The following is a 27,962-nucleotide window of genomic DNA, read 5'->3' as shown; positions in this document are numbered from 1 at the left end:
ACAGGACCCGCCCAGCGCCGCCCCCGACCTAGGGCAAGGGCCTCCCCGTGCTTTACGGCCGGTGGCTTCACGCTGTCGCGCGGTGCCGTGAGGCGCGGGCGGCGGGCCGGGCCGGGCGGGGCGCTGAGGCCGCTTCTCGTCTGTTCCGCAGCCGCGTGGCGATGGAGGGCAGGGGCAGGAGGAAGCCGGCGGCGAGGAGCGGGAAGGCTCCCGCTGGGAAGGCGCCGCAGGGGAGGAGGAAGTTCAAGAGAGACCACGGTAAGGAGGCTGCGTCCCCGGGAGGCGGCTGTGCCTGGTGGCGGCACGCCCGGGCTCTGCGAGAGCGCCTGGCCGCGTGCAGGGGCCGGCCTGGCAGCCCGGGCCGTGGCCTCTGCTTGGGCTTCAGGAGCGCCTTGACCTCCGCTGCCCGTCCCGTTCGCGCAGAGGAGTCGGTGTGTGTGTGCTGCGTGAGCTTCGATGGGTCAATACTGCGTTCAGTCTTGTTTAACCTCTTCGCTAATGATCTGAATGGTGGGGCACCCGCAGCAGGTCTGCAGATGTCACAAATCAAGGATGAGTGGCGGATACACCGGAGTGTATCTGGCTGTGCTGCCATCCGGACAGCCTCAACAGGCAGGAGAGACGGGCAAGTATTTCCAGCAGATCAGCACAGGGTAGCCATCCCCTCTACTCTGGACTGGTGAGGCTGTACCTGGAGCACTATGTCCAGTGCTGGGCTCCCCAGTACAAGAGGGAGATGAGCCTACTGGATAGAGTCCAGTGGAGGGCCACCAAGGTGATCAAGGGACTTGAGCACGTCTCCTGTTAGACCAGACTGAAAGAGCTGGGGTTGTTCAGCCTGGAGCAGAGAAGACTCAGGGGGATCTTATCAATGCGTATTAAAACCTGAAAGGAGGGTGCAAAGAGGATGGAGCCATGCTCTTTTCAGCATCGCCTAGTGCCAGGACAAGAGGTGATGAACACAATCTGGAACATAGGAAGTTCCGTCAGGAAGCACTTCTTCACTCTGCTGGTGATGGAGCACTGGAAGACGTTGGCCAGGGTGTTTGTGGAGTGTACCTCGGAGGTCTTCAAAAGCAGTCCGATCATTTTAGTGGGCTTTAGATGTTACTGCTTGTATACGGGGGTTGGACCACTTGACCTCCAGAGGTTCCTTCCAACCTAAACCAGTCTGATTCTGTGTTGCATTCAAAACTGATTGTAAGATCAATAAATTGATCTGTCCTGTTAGAATGTTCTGTTAGTTCTAACATAACTAACAAAATGGTTAGAACTGATGTCAAAACAGCTCTGACCTAAAACTGTGAACAGGTGATTGTAGGACTGGTGACTTTAATATCCTTAATTTAGAACAATCCTTTTTATGCCTGGGCTATTATGCTGCAGGCTGGAAAATAATGCAAGGTTTCTTGGGCAAACTGCAAGACCTAAGACTGCAAAAAAAAATCACTGGCTTTGAGAAGCAAGAAAGAATTGTTGCTGTATATATATTTGGTATTACATATTATAAAGTAGTGTGCTGCTTTTTATAATTGTAATTTGTTATTTTGAAGCTTTAGGGTAATGCTTTAACTTTTTATTTTTTTTTTTTTAGTAGATTCGGGTCCTCCAAAGAAATTTCCTAACAAAGGAGATGAGGAGGGAAAGCCCAAATCCACTTCCAAAAAATCTGTGAAAGGAAATTTAAGACCTGGAAAAGCTACTATCAAACAATTCAAGAATAAACAGCAGTCAGGAAGTCTTGCAAAGAAGAGGAAACTTCAGGATGGGGAAGAGGGAGGTGAGCAAATTTAAGCCTGGATATCAATGGAAATGAGGATTTGATAAACACATTGTTCATCTCAGTCTTTTATCCACATCTTGTTATCACCTTTCCAAATTGATTGCCTCCAAATTTACTTTCTATTTAGCCTTTTCTGTGTAACGATTTATTTCACCTAGTTAAGCCTGAGGCCAAAGTGATGAGAATCAACAGTTAAAGAGTTTTCTTTGGAATCAAAAGTAAAGATATAACAGCAAATTTAAATAACTGATACGCCATCATAAAGCTGTGATTATTTAAATGACAATGTTGTGGCAAGCATGAAAGTGACAGTTTCCATGTAACTCTGAAAAAGAGTTATTCGTAGACTTGCCTTAGAAATGGAATCCGCTCTTATAAAAGTACTGGCTAAAAATTTGGAATGAAAACATTTGTGAAACAAAGTTGATTATCCTTCTTTATATTAGTTTGGACCACAGAAAAATATCTAGTCACGCCTTAAAAAAAAAAAAATGTGTTTTTTTTATACACTTCACGTCTTATTTTGTCTTAAGATAGAGAGGCTAAATAAAGGCGTGTTTAAATAGTTGTTTTTTTTTTATAACTTTGGTACAGGAGAACTTTTGCTGTCAAACAAAACTACTGGGATGATTGAACATAAGCATCAACAGAAAATGAGAGGTGGAATCTTGCAGGGTGGATTCTGAAGTTCTCTAGAAAAATGTTAGTTGTCTGAAGGACAGCAAAAAGTGCTGGAGTAGTGGCTGTTGCACATTTGCAGAATGGCTTCAGAGATGGAAAGATTGCATGGTGGTGTGTTGCTCTCAAAGCAAAGTATCACTATTACTTTTGGACAAGTGATACAGAAATTCTAAAATACACTTAGTAAAAAGAGAGCATGGTTTTTGAACAGGCAAAGTAATTAGTTGCATGTTGCTGAATACCAAAGAACAGTGCTTCAGGGTCCAAAAACTTAAAGCTCTATCTATAGTGTTCCATATAGAAGTGATAGTGCTTGCTTCTGGAAAACAAACTAATATACAATCACTTCTTTTGTCAGGATGTGAATAAAACTAAAACACTTCAAGTTTTTTTCTTATTTCATTTTGTGGCACTTTCTATAAAGTCGCTCTAAATGAACTTGCTGTGTGGCAGGGTATAGCTATTGTATAGCAAAATCTCCTGTTTTAAAAATTTGAATAAAAAGAATAGGCTTGCAAATTTTTTTTATGTTTTTTCCTTTCTCTGAGATTTCAGTTATGTATCTTCAATTTAAGGGTATCCATTTGAGAGATGGAAGTAGTATCCATCCATATGTGGACAGAGGGAAAATCACCTGGGGCTGTACAGCCACAGGGTGCAAGGTGCATCTAGGGTCAGTGTGCAAGCTGTGAAGAGGTTTCTGATGCATTTTTTGACAGAGCTTTGAGGAAAATCATTGTTTGCTTTGTTCTTCCAGTATTCTAGAAGTGGAAATAGCTAGCTTCGCATACTTATTAACTACTTCTGCTCTCATATTAGCTAGCTGAGAAACTGCTGGCAAAGCTCCTGACTTGTTAGGAACTGAAGTAACAGAGCTAGCACAGCTCAGTCTGATAGACAATTCCTTTGCTTCTCTCTTGTTAACTATAGAAAATATGTTTATTTTTGTCTTCAGGGTCAGATTCTAAAAAGCCTAAATGGAATGACTTCAAAAAGAAAAAGAAGGAATTAAAGCAAAGCAGACAGCTCAGTGATAAAAGTAATTATGACATAATTGTGAAATCAAAGCAAATATGGGAAAGTGTTAGAAGGTAATGATTTATTTTTTTCTTTTATTGTCATAAGTTGCAAAGAGATTCTTTCTCCTTTGGTAATTCTATGAAACTGTATTTCCACGGTGAAACTCTGTGAGTAAATCATAACATTACATGCAGTTCAAGCATGTAATGTTACGATTTACTGATTTACTGATTTACTCACAGGGTAAGTGTTCGAGCAAAGTGTGGTGATTTGTAATGCTAGGAGTGTAGAAATGTCTGGATTGGTGTCACTTTTATTTTAGGATAAAATATTTAAGGAGTTATGTTGTTTTTTAAATTGTGAACCACAGATCATACGCTGATTTGATCTGATCTTGGAGTTAGATCACTGCTTTTTTTTTGTGGGAGTTTATACTATTTCTCTGTGCTAGCGTAATTCTCAGACTGAGGCCCCACGTCAGAAGGAGGAGTTAATTCTACTATGCTGTAATTGTATGTGCTTTTCATTTTTGCTTGTAAGACATTTAAGAATCTAGTATCTAAGTGACATGAGCAACTGTGGTGGTACGTGTAAGTTTATAGTGTTTTTAATTGTTATTCAGAAGAATATTATTTCAAAGTGTGATTATCTGTTTTGGTTTCTAGGCACTGAAACTGCTTAATTATATCTAGTCACAGCTTTAATTAACGTCAGTGTAAATGTGGATTAGCAGGCACTAATTTCATACTGTTTTTTACCATCTTGCTTTTTAATATATAGATAGAACTGAATCATATGTTTCCTTAATTAAGATTGTTTTACTTCTCTGCTTGTAGGAAGAAATGCGATAAGGAGAAGCGGGAAGAGCTGATGAATGATTTACAAAAGCTGCTTAAAGGAAAAATTAAAAATGTAAGGAAAAAATCAACACCATGTAACAAACATCATGTAACGTGCTCAAATTCACAAAAGTTCCTTTTAAGAATAGAGAAGTATAAATGCTATAATATAGTACCAACCTTCTTTGCTAGAAGGAATGTTATTTTAGCCACATTTAAAACAAACAAACAAACTAGCAGGGTTGAAAGGCTGCTTCTGCCCCTTTTAATTTGAGAATGGTAGTCCTGGGATGCTTTGCCTATCAGTTGACTATTATAAGAATGGCTGTTTTGCCAAGCAGATTTAGTCAAGTGAAACTATGTTAAATGAAATTTAAAATCAGCCACTCAGGCTTTTGGTTAGTTACAATTGTTGTTATGCTTCACAAGTAGTGCTTCACAGAAGTCATTGCCCTGATAATTAACTGTACTAAACAGTCTTTCTGTTAATTCTTGAAATGTGCAAATGCGCAATGAGATATTGCTGTATTCTAAAGGGATTCTTGGTATTCCATGCAGAAGTGTAACTGTAGAGTAACACTCAGGAATTGCGAAGAATATGAGTGAAAACAAGATACAATTTCATGGTTTTAATTCAGAGTTAAATACTTGATGCATTTTACAGTTTTTCTTAATTGTCAGCAATTGCAAGTATTCTCTGTATATTGTTTGGTAGTACTTCTAAAGATCTAAAAAAAACGTAAAACTTGATTTGTTGCAACCTGTAATGACAATTATGAGTGGTTATCTGTTACATGTGGCATAGAGCTATATCAGAGACAGAATGCATTAAAATAAATTTTGTACATAATGACATATGAATGGCTTAAGATAATGAAATGTATCTGTCCTGCAGCTGGCATTTGCACATGATTCAACTCGAGTGATCCAGTGCTTTATTCAGTATGGTAATGATAAGCAAAGACAAGAGACATTTGAAGAATTGAAAGGTATTTTTTCCCATTTTACTTGTATTCTTGTGCTTTGCTGTTAAGGTGCATTAAAACAAGCTGAGTTATTTTCGCTAAAATATTTTTTGCTTTGTGCTGAAATAATACATCATTTCTATTGAGCTCTTGAAAATTACTTAAATAGTGGCATCTTGTTCTGTATTGTTAATGTCAAGAAAAATAAAAGCTAGCTGAATGTGTTTTCCCTTCTTCTAGATAGCCTAGTGGAGTTGAGCAAGTCAAAATATTCCAGAAATATAGTGAAGAAATTTCTTATGTATGGGTGAGTATGAAGTGAGATTGCTTAGCTGTCATGCATTGTTTCATTTTCACTGTGAATACTCTGGAATGTATGATGATTTAAACAAACAAACAAACAAAAGTATTTGGAAGCATGTTTATAACAGTGGTGAGACAGGAGTGTTTGGTATTTTGCCCAGAGAATTTGTGGAGTCTCCTTCGCGGGAGATACTCACAACCCACCTGGTTGCCATCCAGCTCTACATGATTCTGCTCCATGTAGGGGATTGGACTAGATGATCTTCAGAGGTCCCTTCCAGCCTCGGCCATTCTGTGATTCTGTGATTGCTGGTAGTTGTTTTTCTTTTGCAAGTAGTAAAGCTAAAGCTGTACACATAATTGAGGAAAAAGTGCCCAAAAAGCTCAGATACATGCTGAAAGTTGATTTTTGCCTTACATATAATAACTGGCTTATAAAGATGTTCTGTTCTCACTGAAACTTAGTGTTTCAGGAAGTCATTCTTCTGCAGTGTTTATCCACTGTTTCTTTTTGTTTTATCAGAATGCATACTTGATCATCCTTCATAACTTCTGCAGATCCTTGGGTTTTCACACTATTTTTGTAAAAGCTGTAATGTTGATCCAGATGCATGCATGTTATCTTAACGCTTAGATAACATAAGATATCTTAGATAACATAAGATATCTTAACACTTAGATAAGCTTCCAGAAATAAAACTAATGCTGGATCACCTCTTTAACGTTTTAACTCTTGGTATCAATCTTTCCCTGTGAAACAGGACAAAACCACAAATTGCAGAAATAATAAAGAGTTTTAAAGGTCACGTGAAAAAAATGCTCCGTCATGCTGAAGCATCTGCTGTAGTGGAGTATGCATATAATGACAAAGCCATTCTGGAGCAGAGAAATATGCTGACAGAAGAACTATATGGGAATACTTTCCAGGTTTACAAGGTGACTACATTACTTTCTAGGCTAAGGTGTTGTGGTATCTAGTATGTTGTGTTATTGATACTCTACCTATCTTACCTGCTACTTCTTCTGATAAATTTCGTTTCTCTGAGCTGTTCAAATGCATTCTAGTTTAGCATAAGTAAATGCTATGGAAGTTGTGCATTTCCATGATGAGTGTTTCAGTTTGAGCTATGTGAAGTCTATTACTTTCATGTACGAGCTTGTTCTGCTCATCAAAGACAGTCTAGTATTCTGTAGTTGGAGTTACCAAAGTGTCTAGCCTGATGTAGTCATCCTTGCTGAGATACGATTTAGGATTAATTCCCTTATAATGCTGTAACTGGCTTTTGTATCAGAACTGGATTATATCCCATGAGAACTGCATGCAAGGAAAATGTGCTTGGATCTATGTACTGCATGCTGTTTAAGCCTAATTTTTGTCTTAGTTTCCTTTTCTCACAGAGACTATTGGACTTGAGTCCAAACTCGTGAAACCATTTAGATGCAGATGCCCAGCAGACAGCAGAAAGATTTTTAAACGTGGCCTGCTTTGTTTTGACCTCTAGTTCATTTTCCTTGCTGATCTGGTTTACTGTTACTGGAGTTACAAACAATTCTATTTGCTACAAAGCACAAAACTGTTTTACCCAATTATTAACTACAGCAGAATGACTTTTGTACCTTACATAAAAAAAATCTGGAAGAATTTTAGAGGAATTTAACAGCATATTTCTGAACTTGAAAGCTTTTTTTTTTTTCTTTACAGGTTATCTTAAGTTTTATTAAAGCATTTTGCAACACTATAATGCAAAAGGCATATTTTCTGTGTTTAAGGACTGTAATTTTTCTGGGAGTATACAGTCTTTGAAATCAAGCATGCAGTCAGATTCTACCATTCTAGCATTTGTCTTGAGTGCCTCAAATAATCATACTTCATGGTGTAAAACTAAGACTCAAAAATAGGTGGATTTTTATGAAATCATGACATAATCCTTAAAAGACAAAGAATTCTGTGGAGTTTTGAATTGTGATCCCATTTTCCTCTTCCTGTCTCCAAGTTCTCCACTCCCATTCCAGCAGGATATACAAAATATATAGCAAATAGGAAAAAAAGGAAGATGGTTTTCTTCTAATTATCTGTCTAGTTTGATCTGGTGACCAGTGATAGGACTCAAGGAAATAGCTTGAAGCTGTGACATGGGAGGTTCAGGCTGGATGTGAAGAGAAGGTTCTTTATCCAGAGGGTGGTCAGGCAGTGGGACAGGGTCCTCAGGGCAGTGGCCACAGCACTGAGCCTGACAGAGTTCAAGACACACTTTGACAACATTCCCAGACAGATGGTCTGATTTTTTTGGGTGGTCCTTTGGGAGACCAGGAGTTGGACTTAGTGATCTTTGTGGGTCCCTTCCCTCTCAGGATATTCTATGATTCTACCAGAAGTTAGTTCGGTATTCAGAGTGTATAGTCATTTCTACATGCTGTTCTTGGACTGGAATTTCATGGACCTCTGTTAACTTCTTAATTCGTTGATGTATTATTGTGTTGACGACTGACATATATGCATCTTGCTGTCCTGCAAGACTCCCTTAAACACACTGCTGATTCATGTATTTTACTTTGTACCTGACAGTCTCATGAGGAGCTGACTGCAATTGCCAGAAAACAGTTCGGTCCATAGAAGTAGCTTTTGTTTTGTAATGACTAATACAGTTTGTGAGAACTTAAGTATATAGCTTCTGACATATTCAAAGTAGATAACACTTATTTAGAATTTTAGTTCTAAAAGCTGATAGTTTTGCAGAAAGTTCATTTTGTTTGTGATATTGTTCATGAATTGCTGTTTGACAAGGGACTGAAGAATGTTATAATTTTGTATGAACTCTGATACCTACTGGGAATGATTAAACCTCTGAATGGACATTCTTTTCAGACACCAGTTGTTCCAACGCTGGATAAGGTATTAGAAGCTCAGCCTGAAAAGAGAGAAGCTATCTTGGACGAAATGAAGCAGATTCTTACACCAATGGCACAGAAGTAAGGACAAAAACTAACTGAGCTAACTAATGTCAATCTAGCATGTACCTGTTTGTTTCTTTGTTACTTACATTATCTGCTTATGTAGAAGAATAGCAGTAATGCTGCTGTTCTTTTCACCTGTAACATCGCTGCATGGAGTAACAAGTAACAATGGCTTTGTCAAAATTGCCATAACAAATATCTTAAATCATTGTGAGCTCAATTTCTATAAAGTAAAATGTCCTTACTGCTGCCACTGCCTAATAGAACTCTGGACAGTGTGGTATGCCTTCTTAATGTGCTATCGGACAAGAATCTTGAGTGGTCTTAGGCGACAATATCTTACGAAGTTTTGGAATTTTCCTTTTGGTAGAATTTTCTGTGTTACGCAACTGCTAAACGTCTTAAGTGGAGTGACTGTATATTTTCTGCATGCCATACTGACTGACTGGGTATTTTTTAGAAATACGGATGAGGCAGTGTTAGCTTATGTTACAACCATTGCTAATGGGGGACTTTTTCTCATTTTTTCTCTTCCCAAATACAGAGAGGCTGTGATAAAACACTCACTGGTACATAAAGTATTTTTGGACTTTTTCACTTACGCTTTTCCAAAACAAAGATCTGTAAGTATCCTTTGGTTGTTTTTGTTTTCTCTTACCTTTCAATGAAATGTTTTAAATGTTGTTTTAATAGCATTGTAGCTACAAAGAAATACAGTGGAAATGGTAACTTTTCTTATCTGGTCATCCAGATGAATGTCTGGGGAGTGCTATTTTATGGGGACTTAGAGTGATCTTTTATACTAAAGCAATAGTGTTGGTGATGTTTGACTTTAAAATAATTAAAGTGTAATGCAAAGACTTAATGTGATGGAAAACTGATGTTTTCTCTGTGTTAAATGTTCCTTCTCAGTAGCTGGAAAATAAGATAGAAGCTTTGTTTCCAGCTTTAATTGTAGTAGTTCAGCTTTCAAAGTTTATTAACCTCTTCTAGCTGTTTTACAAAATACTTTTGATCAAAGTATAATAAAATTTGTCCTTTCTGTCAGCAGACGAAACAGTCTCCTGCCTATAAGCCAAGCATGTGGCTTGTATTGCTATGTCTGTATTAAACTGCAGTTTTAAGCTTACTCCAGCCACTCTTGCAAAAACTAGGCCTAAATTTATCCAAGTAAAGTGACATCTGTATGAGCTAGTATCCTGCCTGGTGTCACCTGTCTCCAAACCCTGTCCAATGTCCTCATTTTGATTCTGCAACTCAGTGCCATCTGACTCTAGGCCAAGTGGAGCCTTCTGGACTTGCTGTGTGTCTAACCTATTTTCTGCTATACCGAGCTCTTTTTCTGTTAGAGTTAACACAGTCAAAACTAGTGAGGTGGATTATTTGTGGCCTGTTCTACATACAGATCTTATCTAATTCAAGGTTCCTATAATGGTTTCCTATAATAATTCCACTCAAGAAGAGTAAGGGCATGGCTCTTTTCCCTTGCCTGTCTTTTTGTACAGATATGGTAACATTGGAATCTTCTCTGTATGAAAGGATAGATGGATACATTTTTTTTTATTTTTGTGCACATGCAGCCATTTGGAAACCTCTTTTGTAGACCTGTCCCTTCCTGTGCGCATAGCCAGTGATGCCATTAATTCTGTAATTTAGAGACAGTTTTTAGAGAGACAGAAGCAGCTAGGGCTAGAAGGGGAGAAAAATGGAAACTCCATGTCAAGGTATCTATCGGACAATAACAGGAATAGTATTTAGTAACCTAGGTTGTTGTTTTTCTGTTTCGTTTTTTGTTGTTGTTGTTGTTGTTTGTTTTTTGTTTTTTTTTTTCCTGCTGTTGTTTTCAGATGGCTTCAGAACCTCTTCCATTTTATATTGTGAGAAAAATCTCAAGTAATTTTCTTCAGACAGGATCTTCTGTGAAGCTATTTTATTCACGATTGCAATGGCAGGCGTCCTTCCAATTAGGAGCGCATTTTAGTAAACAAATCATAACATTTTATTCCCTATTACCCAACACCTGATTGCCTCCCGTTTCCTCATTGCCTGAGTACTACAGGTTCACAAGCTACTCGACGCTCCTCTATACCATATATGTACTTTTTTTTTCTTCAACCCTTTAATTTCTTCTTTTTCCCGCCTTTTTTTTTTTTTTTTCCCTTTTTTATGTTTTGAGAACTTGTGATCTTTGTTTTACTGTTCTCATACTGCTGATCCTGTCCTTGTCAAGCTTCTACCTTATTTGGGAACCGTGAGGCCTTTTACTGTCCACTTATCTACTTAGCATTTCTCCTTGTCATGACTACGCAACTACCTTTGAATACAGAAAATGAGTTCTCTACTGCAAAAACACAACTTAGTTTCTCACAATATGAAAACCAACTTTTGGTTCAATCTTGTCATATCTGATTTACATCTTTTGATGTGTAGATGACCTTTTAGTTCATGCTCTCTAGCAGATGCCCTGTATGTGTAAGTAAATTGTATCCCCTCAAAGATTTTTTTCTTGTATTTTTTCTGATAGGACAAGTGACAGACTTTGACATGCTTTGGATTTCACATGATGTACAGTTTTGGAAGAGGAAATATTGTGTCATTTATAGTCTTTGGCATTCTTTTTGAGGCCTGTTCTTGTAGGTCAAGCCACTGAGAGCGATTTTGCAGGAGTGTTGATGCTCTCTGTAGTGTCATGAGCAAAAATTCCTTGTATTTTCTTTCTCCATTTACTTACCACCTTTTCTTCATCAGGAAATGATAGAAGCTATAAGAGAGGCTGTCATATACCTGGCACACACTCATGATGGAGCCCGAGTAGCAATGCACTGTTTATGGCATGGTACTCCCAAGGTACTGTTTGGTTCCTTTCTACTCAGCTCTGCCTGAAAATAGTCTGGTCTGAGAATATGTGACTATGACTGCTCATGTGGGTTGAAGCTCTGTAGATATAGGGTATCAGCTTTTGGAAATACTATAATGTGCCCTATCTCTTTGCATAAATAGAAAAAGAAAACACACATTATTTCAAAAAAAATAAAAATTTATAAAAACAGTTTGATTGTTGAAGACAGTAAAAAAAAAAAAAAAAGGTTGCTAGGGACCGGAGGTTAGTAATGTGTCTAAAGAAGACTGAGTAATGATTGTAATATCTAGAAGAACAAACCTGGGGAAGCTTTCTGCAAAAAATACCATGCTAGCAAAGGTGTTTTGTGACAGGTTAGAGTCCTTACTTTTTTAAAGATTCAGGTCATATTGAATGGGTTTCTTTCCAAGCAAAGAGTGCCAAGTGCATTGCTATTTCTTAAGTAATGGACAGGATATAGGTGAATATTTTTTTTGAAGTTGGCCCTTTTTTATGTTTTCACATGCCCCTTTTTTATGTACTCACATTCCTAGAGTGAACGTGTGGACATCTCACAGAACAGCCCCAAGACTGACTCTTTCACAATTCGGATTTAGCCATTTATCCTGCTGTTTAGATGTTGATTAATATTACAAATGTTGGACATCAGTAACTATTCTGTGCTTTAGGAAGCAAATTGTAGGTTATCTTTCTGAAGGTGTTAATAACAATTCAGTTGTTCAGAATCACTGATGTTATAGGCTCACTCAAGTTTTTCTTTTTTAATAGGACAGAAAAGTCATTGTGAAAACTATGAAGACATATATTGAAAAAATAGCAACGGTGAGTGATCATTAGTCATTTATTTCATAAATAAAAATTTCTTAAATACCTGATTTAATGCTTAGAGGCTGATTTTAATGTGCTTTGGTAGTAGAAACAACTGTGAGGTCTTAATAAAATGAATCATAGAATCATAGAATATCCTGAGTTGGAAGGGACCCTTAAGGATCTTCAAGTCCAACTCTTGACACCGCACAGGTCTACCCAAAAGTTCAGACCATGTGACTAAGTGCACAGTCCAATCTCTTCTTAAATTCAGACCGGCTCGGTGCAGTGACCACTTCCCTGGGGAGCCTGTTCCAGTGTGCAACCACCCTCTCTGTGAAGAACCCCCTCCTGATGTCAAGCCTAAATTTCCCCTGCCTCAGCTTAACCCCGTTCCTGCGGGTCCTGTCACTGGTGTTAATGGAGAAAAGGTCTCCTGCCTCTCGACACCCCCTTACGAGGAAGTTGTAGACTGTGATGAGGTCTCCCCTCCCCTGTGATGAGGTTTGCAATAGTGATGCTGTACTAGATAGTATGGAATATATTCAACTTGATTATTTGGAGACACTAAGAAACTTCATTGCAGGCACTACATTTGGTATTCTCTAAAATAGCTGAGTTAATTATGAATCTTTTTTCTATGTTTTTTTCTTCAATTAAAGTATAGGAGAGTTAGTTTATAGGAGAGTCTGTTGAAGACAGAAAGAGCAGGTATCTTCAAGCCTATCTTTATGTTTTGTCTTCATACTACCCCTTCATTAATTTATTAGAAATAAAATCTGTATGCAGAAGAACAACAAAAATTAAGATTTTTTTTTTTTCTTAATTTCTTAATTCAGACCGAGCCTGTCTGAATTTAAGAAGAGATTGGACTGTGCACTTAGGCACATGGTCTGAACTTTTGGGTAGACCTGTGCGGTGTCAAGAGTTGGACTTGATGATCCTTAAGGGTCCCTTCCAACTCAGGGTATTCTATGATTCTAAGATACGCTAGGGATGTCATTGGGAAAGTTGTTTAAGCATATTAGTTTTAGAACGTGCTCAATGCATTTTTAAGTCAGGGGGCTCTAAAATGAATTAGTATTGAATTGACGTACAATGGAAGAAGTCTGTATATATTTGTTTTTTTAATGAGAAGTATGATTGGAGACTGCGACACCAACAGAGTAGCAGTTGCAACTAGTTTTCATGTTACAGGGCAAAACTGCAACCGTAAAGATACGCTTTTTAAATGTATTCCCTTTTGGGTGCTGTGTTCTGTTTACTAGTAGTTGGTCATCGGTCTCCAGGCTTTTTTTTGGTGATGCAACCGTATTAGTAAAAACTTATGAACACATATCCCCAGTGTATGTATTTATAAATAATATACGGTACAACTGTACTAATACGTTACATACATTATAAAGTATACACAAAAATATAATTTTAGAGGTTAAGAAAGTATCTTTAAATAGCATTTGCTTTATTAATGCTCCAAAAGAGTACTTAGTCTCACACCCCAGTGGATAGTCTTGCACACTCCAGTTTAGAGACAACTGGCCAATGTAATGTTTCTCCATGATTTTCTAATACCAATAATAATTTATGTTATATATGGATGTATGCTTGTATAAAAAAACTGAGACTGTGGTTGAGTAACACTTCAGTTTTGGAGTACATTGAAGGTCTGGCCTCGCATTCATGCAGTGTCTCACTGACGTACAAGAGAATTGGGTGATGCCCCTGCTCCATGGGCTTGTATTTGCTAGATACATACTCTCCAGAAGTACAGCATGTGATACATCTCACTTTTAATTCAGTTTTTAATTCTTCATTCACAGGGTAGTGAGGCACTGGAGCAGGTTGCCCAGAGAAGCTGTGGATGTCCCATCCCTGGTGGTATTCAAGACCAGGTTGGACAAGGCCCTGGGCAACCTGATCTAGTGAATGGCATCCCTGCACACCGCAGGGTGTTTGGAACTAGATGGTCTTTAAGGTTCTTTACAACCCAAGCCATCCTATGATTATGTGTTCCAGCAAGGCAAATCCTGTGATTTCAAACTATTATCATGCAATTGGATGAGGTTAACAGCTTGCATATGATAAAGCAATGTATTAAGTTATAATGCCTCATGAAATCTTTTTTAAGAGGCTTCTATTAAACAAACAAACAAAAAAAAAAAACAACAAACTCTTTCTTTCAGAGAGCCTAAATGTGAGGTTTTCTGCGACATTTTGTGACAGTGGATAGAATTTGCTTGTAGACTTATGTTGTGCCATGTTTGAGACAAACTGTCATAAATGTTGGTTCTAAATGAGTTACTGTGTTTGTAGAACTCTGCTACATGTTCTTGAAGCTTTCTCATGTCTCATCTTTGCAGGGTGAATTTTCTCATTTGGTCTTGCTGGCAGCATTTGATTGCATCGATGACACTAAACTTGTGAAACAGTTAATTATATCTGTAAGTAGTTTTTCCTGAAGTACTGTACTAATTAGTGTCTTTGTATTTGTCATTGCACTGAAGGATCAAAGTAGGAATCCATCCACTTGTTACGAATCATTTAATTCCTTTCCAACTTGTATATTTCCTTGTATTTGTGTCATTTTTTTTTGTCATAGATGACTCAGCACTTTAATTTATTGAACTTGAATTTAAGCTTGATTCACTGCTTGCTGAAAATTGCCCTTTTTGTGTATGTTCATTCTAGCTAGTGAATGACTTCAATCTCTTTAATGGAAAATGTCTTTGTCATAAACGTTTGAGCTCTGCTAGTATGGCGAGGATTGAAGTGATGTAAAACTTTAGAATGAGGAAGTTTCCTTATACATTTTATGGGCAAACATAAAAAGTCAATGATATCCATGGCTAGAATGTCATTGTAATGTAAGCTTTTTTGTTGCAAAAAAAGTTATTTAACATATACTCATTTCCAAGTAGTGTCTTGGAAAGTAAGATTTCAAGATGAGCTGTTGCTATCTTAGAGGAACGTGGCAACATGTCTGACTATACTGTTGTGAGGCACTGCAACCTGTTGTGCAGAGGAGCTATGGCTGCCACATCCCTGGAAGTGTTCAAGGCCAGGTTGGATGGGCCTTTGAGCAGCCTGGTCTAGTGGAAGATGCCCCTGCCCATGGCAGGGGGATTGGAAGCACATGTTCTTTTATGTCCCTTCGAACCCAGAGTATTCTATTATTTTATGATAATATAACATCAGTTTGAACAAGAACAATTAGTTGGAGACTTTTGTCTGGATGCTGAATATGTAGACTCACATTAACTGTCAGAATTTGATACTTGGCATAAGGTGTTGATAATTAAATGAAAATTGGCCTTCTGGATAAAATCCATGTAATATTTTTATCAGACCTTCAAAATGGATATAGGTAGGTGTCTGAAACACAAAGAGTGCTGTAGCTGTTTTGCAGCACCTGCATGAGGTTGCATGATGAACAGTAATGGTAGTATGATGTAGTCTGCATCTGCTTCCTTTTGGATTGCCCCATTTCCCCAGTTTCTTTCAAAAAAACACTTTAATGGTAGTAAGGTATTTCTACTTAGACCATATTTACATGCAAAAGTTACTGCTTTTAAGTTGTTTTAACTGTAAATGACCATCAAGTTGTCTTTTCACACTGAGAAAAAAGACATTATAGCACACAATTTTGATGCAGGTAAAATAATTAATGTTGATATATATAGGTTGCAGTGTGCTTATGGTCATACTTGTGATCATTAATGATACGCATAGGATCACAGACGTTGGGAGGCAGTGGCAAGGAGGTGTAGATAACAAGGTGAATGCTCTGTATGTGGAGAAGGAGTATGAGAAACCAGTCATGAGGAGGCTTGCTTTGCTTTTATTTTTGTTTGATTCCCCCTATACAACATTCCAGATTTCTGTATCCTAACACAGATATTCATCATGAAGTCTGTTCCTCTCCTGTGTGTGTAGAAAGATTGAAAGTGTTCCAGCGTGGAGATGGTTTGTGTTCCTTACGTATATTAACTGTGATCACAGCTGGCTTTGTTTCCAGAGTCTATTCAACAATGTAATGCCTTTGGGCAAGTTCCAAAAAAATAAGCCCTGAAAGATCAGGGCATCTTTGTACAAGATCACTGATGCCTTACTGTGCTATGTTGCAAGCACTCAGCATGCTGGGCACTTATTAGTTAAGATACTGCGTTTGACTTTAGCTCCCAAAGTGCCATTTAATTACAGAATCATCTGTGGTTTTCTGCCGTCTGAGACCTCCTTATGTTATCCTGGGTAATGGAGTGTTTACTGTTTGGTGCAAATGGAGTGTTTACTGCATCAATCTGGACAGAGGAATACAGGAGAATAAGAAGGGGTGGCCTTTGCATATACAGAATTAGCCTGTCTGAGTTTATATGAGGCCAAAAATATGAAAAAGGTGTCAAGGAAAAGGAAAAATGTATCAAGTCAGATCAAAACCAGCTCTTCAGATGGGGAAAGAAAACTAGTAACTTGACGATGAGGTAGAAGCATCAAGAAATCAGGTCTTGAAGCACACTCTATGGAACAATCAAAAACTTAATTTTCTTAAAGTTAGATTTCTGAAATACTTTATACATGTTAATAATTCTGTCCATAATAAAAGCTTAATTGAAGGAAAGAAAATAATGAAGATCTGGGGAAGAGAAAAAGCAGTGTTTGCCAAGTATTTCTCTTTTGTTGCTGTTGTTGTATTATAAAACAGATTGCTTATGTGGATTGGCAGAATGGTAGGGAATTCCCATGTAAGAGAAAGTTGTAAGCTCTTAAAAGCCTCAGAGGAAAGTCTATCCTTATCTCTCAGCTATGCAGAGTCTTAATCCTAGACCAGAGAACAAGTATGTTGTCTTAAACCTTCAAATATGATTGGAATTGTAAAATACGTATTTGGCACGTGTTAGAATTCAGGCGGATTTCAGAGGGAAGGCTGTAAGAATTCTGAGTAAGCAGTGCTAGTGTTACATGCTATCGATGTAACAATATCCGTTGCCATTTAGAGTTTCTCCTGATACTTTCTCACAGTTCTGGTGAGGAAGTTCTGTAATTTTTCAGAATCACAGAATCAGATGGGGAAATAGAATTTTGAAGGACTTAACAGAAAATAAAGGCATTTCTTTTTATGCTAGATGGCTGTGCCATGGGTTGATTTCAAAGTCCAGGATTATTTTTCCTTTGTTTTTAAAAATTGTGACATTGGTAGATAGACTTTAAGAGGGAATTGATAGTTGCAATAGTCATGAATATCTGGATGGTATTCAGGGTTCTTCAGTGTTACTTGCATAAAAAGAAAATTATTACTCTATGAAAGGGCATTTGTCAAGATGCTGACAAAAATGTGAGTACAAACCTATGGGCTAAGGTAGGTGCTTCTGTCCAAATATAATAATGTACTTGTATTAGCAAGAAAATTCCAGTATATACTAAAGCATTTCTTCCTTAGCCCTGTCATTGCATGAGGGTGTGAGGTACATACTCTGTAGCCCACAAAAGAATTATTCCTAGCCAACCGCTGGTCTCTGGAGAAAACCCGGTGTTTTCTTCTAATGCTTAAATAAACTGCAAATAATACTGGTAGTGCTTGTGGCAGAAGTCAGCTTTATTCAGTTATTGAAACTTTTTTGATGTTCTGTGATCAATTTAAGATGGAGTTTTCCTTCCTAAGCACTGTCAACAGTGTGTATGTACTTATGTACAGCCATTTCAAAGTCAGCATGGTTTCAGTGATTGATTGTAGGTGCTGTGGTAGATGATGCTTTGTATGTTTGATCTGTTGAGGTTATGACTTCTACTCAGATTATGTCTGACCATCTGACATACCAGAATATGCAGTGTTCGTGCTGATACAAGCAAGTAAAAAGAACAAATCTTGTTCTTTCAAAGTATTTTTCTTATTAAGACATGTTTATCAGATGCATCAAACCTTAATATTTTTTTAAGTTTCTCTCATTTCTGCAAACTTGCATTTTGATTAGGTTTTTTTTGGATTTAATTTTAGTAGCATGTGTGAATCCTATTCACAGTATTTAGTTTTCCTAAGCTTTGTGTTTGAAAGACAATCAATAATTACCAGTAACTCAAAACTTACTTATATCTGTTGCTGTTTGTTTGCTTTTACAGGAAATAAATGCTTCCTTGCCCAGTATTATTAACAACAAACATGGAAAAAAGGTTTTGTTGTACTTGCTAAGTCCTAGAGACCCTGCACATTTTGTTCCAGAAATCATCACACTTCTGCAACAGGGTGATGGAAATGCCTATAGGTAACTGAGATGGCAAGTTTAAGTTTTTTCCTAGAGTCCAGAAGAGTTCATCCAACTTCTGCATGATAAATTTTCTTTATAATATATCTAAGTAATATAAACGCTTTTGTATAATGTGCAAATACTATTAGATACGTTAATCTGAAGTCCTAACTCCTATACATTTGGTTTGAAGCTTGTGTGTGATGATTGGTGATTATCAGTGTTTTGGTGATCAGCAGTTTTCCCCTTCTGTAAAGGGCAAAAAATACTATGTGTTCTTTGTTTAAATTCCTATATCAAATGCAGAATAAAAGTAAAATATTAATATGCATTTTGAGTTGCATAAAAGTATATCTTAAAATCTAGCAATAGAAATGTAAAATGTTTGTTTGAATTCAGTCCCCAATATTGATAATGACATTGAAGCTTATCAGCTTTTGAAGAAGCAGCAACTTTGTTTAAGCATCTCTCTCAGTAGTTGAGGTAACAGAATGAATAGGCAATATATGGAGGTCAAGTAACCGTTGTTAACAAAATACTCTATGAAGTTTACTGACAGCTTTAAATGCTGTATACTTCCTCATTCTGTGTTCTTAAAATGTGTGCAGTATTTAATTGTATGAGAAACAGAGGGAAGAATAATGGTTTTGACTTTTCGGTAATATATAGCTGTCTCAAATAGTACATGTATGTGTATTCTGAATTTCTTTTGACTTGATGTGCATGAGGAGCAAGTCTTCTAAAGTAATTTGCTGTCTCTTTTGTCAGCAAGAAGAATACAGAACTCCGCCGTCGTGAACTCCTGGAAGCCATTTCCCCACCTTTGCTAGAATATTTGCAAGAACATTGCCAAGAAGTAGTGATGGACAAAGCTACCTTTGTCTTGGTTGCTGACATTTTAAGAACAGCTGTTGGTGAAATCCAGCCCACATTAGATGCAATTGCTAATTTAGCAGCAGAAGAGCTGGTTCCAGGTGGCCATGATGGGCAGGTAATGTAACAGAGGATAAGATGCTGATACCTTGCAGTGCATTTGTTTCATTACTAGCACAAAGTCTGTTCATTTTTCTCTTTTGCGTAAGAGATCAATGATCTTCCATGATAGACTCATACACTAGAAGTGGTCTTCGTTCTGTTTCCTGACATGTTTCTTTAATAGCTTATTGTGTCTGGAGTAACGAAGGCTTGAGCCAACATTCCATCTGAATTTGAGAGCAAGGTACTTCATAGTCTTGAGTCTTCCAGAATTAATTTAAACATTTGGTTGAAAGGTAGCTAACAGTCATGTTACGCAGGCTCTCTTTTAATATTATCACTATGAAATCAAGTAGTTAGTAACTTTTTATAGTTCACTGAACTGTTTGCACTGCAAATGTTAGGGTCCCTTAGCTTTCAGGTATGTACATGTATATATCCATGAAAGGGAAGATCTTAGATAACAGTGTCTCTGTAGTATGGCCTTCTCTTCAAAATGTGCATGAGAGGCCTTTTCTGATTTTGTTGAGTCAGGCAGGTAAGTCTCTGTAGACTAGAAAATAGAAAGTGCTGTGTAGACTGTATGTGAGATAGATGCTCTCAAGATTATTAAAGTTTTGCTGAATTGTCTTGGTCTCCCCCAGTTTTGCAGTGCCCCTTCCACTGCAGTGCCTATAGAACGCAATATATAAATAGTTCACATAAGAGTTAGCAAGTCAGTTTACTGATGGAGGAAAAATACTGAAAGTATTGTCTGTCCCTAACAAACGAACTAGATTTCTTGCGTCTCTGCCATGCCATGAAACACGTGCCTCTACCCTTCTTTTTTCTTTTTTTTTTTTTAGATTGGCATTTGGTAGAATTTTCTATGAACTATTGTCTTCTGTACTTTTCTGCAAGTCATACTATAGTAAATTTTGGAATCAATGAAAACATGAAAAGTCCGGATATTCATGTAGAGGCAACAAGACCTTGAGATTCTGCTAAGTAAGCATGAAGTCTTAGGAGTGATAGATGAAACATTAGTGGATGTGGAGCAACAGATACAATTTATATTACTAAAAGTCAGATGCTACAGGGCAGAAAGTAAAATAAATAAGCTGGTCATTTTAAATAAGTGTTCAGATGTTTGCATCAGACTTGCTGATATTTGCAAAGGTAATGACTAAATGGATGAGTGTGGTTTGGTGGCTTCCCACAAAGGGAAAAGTATATAAAGCATGCAAAAATAACTACAGAACTACATTTTGTATTGTTATCACTGAATAATTTGTATTTTTCCCCCCTTAAAGCTTCACATTGCAGAACATCCAGCAGGTCATTTAGTATTGAAATGGCTAATAGAGCAAGATGAAAAAATGCGAGAGAGTGGAAAAGAAGGTATGTTTGAAATTCAACTTTAGTTGATCAAATTTTGACTTTGGAGTAATTAGTTAGCTGACCTAAAATAAGTTTGCTACATTTATTTCTTTAAACCTACTGATATTTGGAAAATATAATATACTCTCTAAGATCATTGCTATTATCTTTTTTTTTTTTTTTTTTGCTGTTGTGAGTTGTTGCATGAACAGAATGCAAAAGATCATGTTGTTTTTTTTTTTTATACAAAGCAAGTACTAGTCTGTTTTTGTTCTCTGGGTTTACAGTGTATTTGGGACTCTGTTCGTTTCTGTGCTTAAAATGTCTTTCTTTGCCCAAATTCTCAGCAATTTAAAGGATAATTATAGAAAATGTAAAGCTTTTCTGACAGGAAGACTTGTTTCATTACTGCTTGTAAGCCAAGCTGTAATCCATACTGTGTTCATTAGTGGTGCTGAGTTACTGCCTTAAAACTGTTGCTACAATAATTCAGGCACAAAAATAGGACATCTTTGCTATTTCATATCCCAGAAGGCAGAGATTGGGCACAGATGTTCTCATCTTAATTTAGCTTTTTTGAACTCATTTTATTACATAACTGCAAAATCTTGTTCTGTGAATCACCATATCCTAATAGAGATTACTTTTTTCATATGAAAACCTTGAAAAATGGAAATGGGTGGGAGGCATACTATAACGTGAACTTCTGTTGTGTGTAGGGGGCTTTTTCATTGTGTTAAACCCTTTTTTTCTTAGTGTCCAGCCATCTACTGTTTCGTTTTAAAAATAAGAGGTTGCTGGCCTTTATTAAATGTTCCTCGAGGGAGGCTGTTTTGTTACTACTTTTCCCAAGTGCATGATTGGAAATGTTCAAAGAGGAAGTTTTATCTGACTGTCTTTCAGAGACTAGACTAATTGAGATTATAATAGTGGGTTTTTTTGTTGTTGTTGTTTTGTTGTTTGTTTTTTTATTCTGCTAGCAATACACAATTCCTTTTTTAAACACAAGTGTTTCCCTTTGGTTTCCTTGATTTTGTCTGAAGAATGTGCCATTCAGAATTGTTGGTTGTTTTTTAATGCTAATGCAATAAACTCACAAATCATTATCACATAGGGAACAGCTGAATAAAAACTGACCTGTTCTTTGGTTGGAATTCTAATCTAAAGTGACAGTGAAAAATAGCTTCAGTGTTTATTGGGAGCTTGAAGATGGGGGTTCTTTTGGTTACTTCCTGATAAATTTGCTAAGCTTACAAGTTATAAGATCTGGTTCCCCGAAGTTTGTATAATCATAGAATGATTTGGATTGGAAGGGACTTTAAAGTTTCAACCCCCCTACCATGGGCTGGGACACCTACTAGATGAGTTAGCTTAAAGCTCCATCCAGCCTGGCCTTGAACATTTCCAGGGATGAGATAACCGTTTCAGTTCGTCAAATTCAACTATGGGCTTACGGTCAGCTTTGTTTCTTTCTTTTACATACATATTTAGTGTAATGCAAATCAACTTATGCTTTCAAAGCTACTGAAGAAGTAGAGCCCTGTAGTATCAGTACAACTGAAAGAAATAAGAGTCAGGTTGGTTTTCATGTGTCACTAAAGGATTTGATCTGAAGATACCAGAGGGTATGTTGTTTTGTCGTGTCAATTTGCACCTTGTACAAATTCTGTTTCTTTGCTTGTAGCGTCAAATGCTTGAAAACAGCATTTTTCAGGACAGGTATCTGCGTTAGTAAGTTGCATGTAATTATCTCTTGTGTTGATGTCATTCTTACCAAGTTCTTCCATTGGAGTAATTGCCTTTTTTGAGATGTGGATAGTCTTTGAAACCATTTAAAAGAGAAGCAGCGGATATACTTCTTTATAATAGTAAACTGTCACATTTTGTTGTTACTGTCTAATTTTAAGCAATGCTTGGAACTACAATCTGCAGAGGTATCACTGCATTGGATAGCCAATTATTTCAAGAGAGCATAAATTTGTGAATACTCGATGGATAAAATCTATTTGATTAAATTGCAGCCACGGATAATTTTTAGTATGTTTCTTTGTATAAAGTTACTGTCTTAATTTTTTCTCCCCCTGCTCCTTTCCCATGTTTTACAGGTTGCTTCGGAAGAACTTTGCTGGAACGTGTTGGTATTGAGAATTTGAAGACCTGGGCAAAAGTAAATCGAGGTGCCATTGTTCTTTGTTGGTATGTAAGGCTCATGACTATTTCTGATTAGGCCCCAGTATTAATTTCTTGAACAGCTAAGAGAACATTAGTTACAATTTCTACCAGCATAATTCCATTTTTTGCTCATGGAATACTGTCATCCATGCCACTGATAAGTTTTGATTGGAATAAAGTACTGGAAAAATTAAAACTGAATTTCTACAGGTTGTCCCTTGAGCTCAGGCTTTTGCAGTTGTAGGAAGTAGTTCAATGTTGGAAGAAATCTTAAGATAAAAAAAAAATAATCATGTTTTTTGATCTTAAAATACATGTTTTTTGATCTTGTACCTACCAATGCATGCTTTCCCAATGCAAAAGACTTAAAGGGGGACTCCACGTATTAAAATAATAAACCCTGAAATACCTGTGGTTGGGGTCAGTATGCACAAATACAGTTTTTATTCCTGTAACTTGCTACTTTGTCTTGATGCATTAATTATGGAGCCTGAGCATGTTTCATACTGAAGTAGGAAAGTGTTTGGAATAGACCGTGAAAAGGATTATGATGAGCTGATTGGTTTACAACTTGAAAGTCATGAATGATACAACTAGTACGATCAAAAAGAGTGCACAGGAATCAGACCACTAACATTACAATTTTGTTTTTATCAAATGCGAACAGTTGTATTAACCATTGCTATTTTCACATTGTAACTAAATGTCAGTGTCAGGTCATAGAAACCCAAGGTTTTGTCTTAAGACTTAAGTGTGTGGTCTGTGTTGTGGAACTTCTGGGTCAGCATCACACTGCTGGCTCCTCGTAAAGACTTTCACTGAGCCAAATTCAGCAAACAATTCAGACAACATACTTCTGAAAAATGAAACATCTCCCTTTTTCCACCTCCCTTCTCCTCCTAAAGTTACTTTGGGTTCCTTGATGATTGCTTTCCATCTCTGCTTCTTATTAGCTTAGAGTGAGGCTACTTTGTTCATTCTCTTTTGCAAGATGAATCAAAAGATGTTTAACAGAAGGTCTATTTCTGAAATTGCAGTTTAATTCTAACTTGTTTAGTCATTGCCACTCAGATCACTACTGAGAAGAACTGGTAGTAGAAGAGTAGTGGTAATCTTGATACAAGACAACATCATAGTAGTCATAGGTATGGTGGTTAAGGTTGTTCAGTTAACAAAAGTAGAATGCTTTTTCTTTTTCTTTTTTTTTTTTTGTATCTTGCAACTACAATAAATGCATCTAATGTTTATAATCTAATCCTATGCACAGATGTTCAGTAGAGATCTCTTATAAAGGTTTGTACACTGACAGTGTGTTCATGCTTGGACTTCTTTCCCTAACTTAAGACTGAGGAGATTCATTTAACATGTGCTGTTGCTGCTTTATGTGCTAAGCTATTCTGATTGTCCAAATAATGTTTTGAAGTAAATTAATGGATATTTTTTTTCCATGCGTGACACTTTAACAGCTGTTCAGCTGTCGGTATGACAACAGTTTTTCAATAGGTTTTGAAGACTTTTGGAAAAAACAGGAAACTTATAATTACATATTAGTAGAAGTGAACACAGGAGTGATGTTATTTTATGGAAGTGACATAGGAAGGAGAAATTATTTTTTTCCTTTCTGATATTATACATGGAACTACAGGGTGGGGATTTGACAAGGGTACTTTGTTACCAAGTAGGTGTGCTTATCTCCTGGACTGTCAGTTTGAACACTTATCACCGAAATTGAACCTCATCTATCTGGATGGAGATATAAAAGTAGTGGGGAGTTGTGGTTTATTTGTTGTATTTGTGTGTTGGGGGGTAGTATTCCTTTTTGATTCTAAGTAAATCTGAATCGGTTGAGGTTCTCTTAATGACTCTCTAGGCAGGATGGCCTTTTGTTTAGGCGGCTGAGAACATGTAAATCTAACCAGCTGTATTTGTTCCATACCATGTGACACCTGTTTAGCACAGTAACACATGTAATTAGTCCTTTTCTTGTTCAACTGCTTGCACTGAAATATAGAGAGGTTACCTAAATTATACAGCAGTGATAAATTTAACTTACTCATGTATGTATAATGACTGCAATTTGTTTCAATAGAATCACTTGAGTTTTTTAAAAACTTCTCATCTAAAAAAAAAATAGGTTATTCTCCTATCATAAGAGAGCTCAGATCCCTCTTACAGAGGTAACTTGCAGATACTGACAGTTCTCCTTGAAGCTATGATTAATTTCTATTGTGTTGTTGGCTTTTGGAAGCCATCTGTTACTTACATGCAGATCTGAAACTCAGAATTACTCATTCAGTCCATTTGAAGCTTTCGACTTTTGAGTCGTTTAAGCTCATTCACCAGTTATGTGCAGCTCATTGACTGCACTCAGCTGATTAGTTACCTGGTATCCTCTGAACACTATCCTTTCAATGTCCTAATAGCTTTTGGTTTTATAAAAGAATCTGGGACCCGGTTCTGACTTAGCACAAGCATGCAGTATTGGAAGAGTCCTTAGGTTATGAGAGAGCCCTCTGCAGACAAGCAGTCAAGCTTAGTATAAATAAAATGTTTTAAGTACTTGAATTTTATGGATGCTATTCTAGTTATATCTCTACATCTGACCATTCCTCAGTGTACTGATTTTGTCAATGGTATGTTACATCAGGATAGATACACCAACTTTATTCATCTCCACGTGCAATTTTTGTAACTTGTAGAAGTTACATTTTATATCCACAAAATACGTAGATATCTGCTTACCAGATTTTAGAAGAACTTTCAGAAAAATAAAAAATACTATCATAATCTTTTGGCTGCATTATTAGACATGTAGATGTTCCACGTTAAAAATGTGGTGTCTTGAAATAGCTGTGGATTCCAGCAATTTGAAAACAGCTTTACATGTTTTCATACAGCACTGGGAGATGAAATTCCCTTCTAAAATATCAAAGTGTAGTCCAGAATGGCTTGCTGCCACTTCTGTATGCTTTTTGTACCAGGTGGCAAACCAGGTGAGTCTCCCTATGTTAATTGCCAGTGTATTCAGCACATCTTTTGTCATTACTTTTGACTTTCTTGCTCTTAATGGGTGTACATGACCTATAGAAGAGCTGAAAAAGTACGACGCTGGCCTGTGTTGAATTCAATTTTAAGGAACGCCTCTAGATTAAATACTGCTACAGCTATAAGTAGCAAATAAGTACTTCCAGTAAGTGTCACTGGAAGTTGTTAGTCATAGAGTTAAATATAGGAATAAAGTGGCTGAAAATAGTAGTGTTGTTCAATGGGCATCACATGCTTTCCTGCCTATTGCATTGTCATCCTGCACAGTATACAGAGTCATAAGAAAGTAAAATTTAAATCTCTCCTTGAACTATAATAATTTCTTTTTTGTTTTTACTCAGTTCAGCTTGCCATATCTAATGCATAGAATCATAGAATCACAGAATTTCTTCTTTATATCTAATCTAAATCTACCCTATTTTGGTTTAAATTCATTACCTCTTGTCCTGTCTCTGCAGTCCTTGATAAAATGTCCCTCTCCAGCTTTCTTGTAGGCCCCCTTTATGTATTGGAGGACTGCTAAAGGCTTGTTTAAAGAGTATGCTAGAAACAAGCTTTTAAGATAGCTGCAAATTTGTGATCCAGGTGGAAGAATCCTAGGGTTTGTAAAGACCAGCAGTGTCACACGCCCCTCTTGGTATCGGTACATGTGTTATAGTTTGCTTCCAATCTTAGTTTATTTGGATGCCACTGTGACTTTTAATTCTGCTGCACATACTGGCTGCAGAAAACATTAAACTTTTTAGGCAGTGTTCACTCACCATTTAGAATTGGCAAAATAGATGTGCCATTACCTCTACTTTGCATTGTAATACAAGCATGTTTCACTACTGCCTCAAAGAAGGGGAGAAGTCACTGCACACGTGGGTGTGCAAGAAAGAAGCTTTTACTTTTCTAGTAAGCTTACTGTGAATTTCCTTGTTTCTGGGGAGCAAGTTATCTAAGAAAGGCAGCTTGTTTTCCAAAAAGACAACAACTAAAAAACAACCAAGACTGTTAAGTTTCTGTAGCCCCGTGATAAAGGAAGCACAGAATTAGAATATTAAAAGTACTTGATGTGTATTAGGCATATGTCACGGCATCCAGTTTTAGAACCCCCATTACAAGAAAGATATCGACAACTGGACTGAGTTCAGTAGTGACTGGCTAGTATAGTCATGGCTGGAGGACTTGCCCTGTAAGGTGAGGCTGTGGAGTGGGGCCAGGTCAGCTGGGAGAAGGGGTTGGCTTTTGGGGTACCCAGCAGCAGCCCTGGCACTGGCAGGATGGGATGGAGGAGATGCAGCCAGGCTTTGCACAGTGATGCCTGGTGGGAGGGCAAGAGGCATGGCACAGGCTGAGACACAAAAGGCTTAGGCTAGAGAGGGGAAGCCTTTTCCCACCAGGACAGCCTGGCTGGCTGTAAAGCTGTGGACCATGCAGGCTGGGAGACTTTACACCCCAGATGAAGCCGTGAGCAGCCCAATCTGACTTCATGCTTGAACCTGCTTTGAGCAGGAGATTCAGCTTGGGCTCTGCAGCTCCTCTGGGTCTTATTTATCCTGTGTTGGTTGTGTTCTTATGTGGTATTTCCTGCTTTCAGAAAATTTTACATCTTTGTGTAATAGAAGATAATAGTCTGCCTTGAACTGTCTTGTTTTGAAATAGTTAACTGTTTCATAATACGGACAGCTTTTCATATGACCTGTATTCTGACCTTTCATGCCCCTTTTTTTCCCTCCTTTTGTAGCCTTCTCCGGAGCACTGATCAAGAAGTGGCAAATGCAGTCAAAAAAGGACTGAAAAAGCTTGTCCCACAGTTGAAGCTGAACAAAAATGTGAAAGGAATAGAAGCATTACTGGAGAAATTGACTTCCTAGTGTAACTGATCTTTTTAGCTTCAAATACAACTATGCAATGAACTCCCAGTTGGTAAGATTCTGCTCCATGTCTAAAAAGCATTTGTAAATTAAACCTTTTTTA

The 27,962-nt window shown here is 37.4% G+C and overlaps 1 protein-coding gene across 2 annotated transcripts; it reads left to right on the top strand.

Annotated features, from left to right (window-relative positions):
• Positions 1-109: 109 nt before the first annotated feature.
• Positions 110-27,962, top strand: PUM3 (pumilio RNA binding family member 3). Of its 2 annotated transcripts, none has more exons than XM_082782453.1 (17): positions 110-258; positions 1,598-1,780; positions 3,420-3,555; positions 4,321-4,396; positions 5,219-5,312; positions 5,529-5,595; positions 6,353-6,527; positions 8,458-8,561; positions 9,091-9,169; positions 11,295-11,393; positions 12,175-12,228; positions 14,574-14,654; positions 18,325-18,467; positions 19,218-19,440; positions 20,717-20,804; positions 22,889-22,979; positions 27,730-27,962. In XM_082782453.1, exons 1-17 carry the CDS (start codon positions 162-164, stop codon positions 27,857-27,859), a joined length of 1,920 nt encoding a protein of 639 aa, XP_082638579.1. In that variant the 5' UTR covers positions 110-161; the 3' UTR covers positions 27,860-27,962. The 2 variants fall into 2 exon arrangements, with proteins under 2 accessions (XP_082638579.1, XP_082638578.1); XM_082782452.1 differs by having other exon boundaries at positions 1,595-1,780.

The sequence above is a fragment of the Aythya marila genome (assembly GCF_965140915.1).
Source record: "Aythya marila genome assembly, chromosome: Z".
In the NCBI taxonomy this organism is placed as follows: Eukaryota; Metazoa; Chordata; class Aves; order Anseriformes; family Anatidae; genus Aythya; species Aythya marila.
This window is presented reverse-complemented; position numbering and strand designations above follow the sequence as displayed.

What these genes read in the sequence shown, in the direction of transcription:
- PUM3 (XM_082782452.1), top strand. Translation starts at nt 162, where the DNA reads ATGGAGGGCAGGGGCAGGAGGAAGCCGGCGGCGAGGAGCGGGAAGGCT. An exon ending in GAAGTTCAAGAGAGACCACG is followed by an intron (nt 259 to 1,594) that starts GTAAGGAGGCTG and finishes TTTTTTTTTTAG; the next exon opens with TAGATTCGGGTCCTCCAAAG. An exon ending in TTAAAGGAAAAATTAAAAAT is followed by an intron (nt 4,397 to 5,218) that starts GTAAGGAAAAAA and finishes TCTGTCCTGCAG; the next exon opens with CTGGCATTTGCACATGATTC.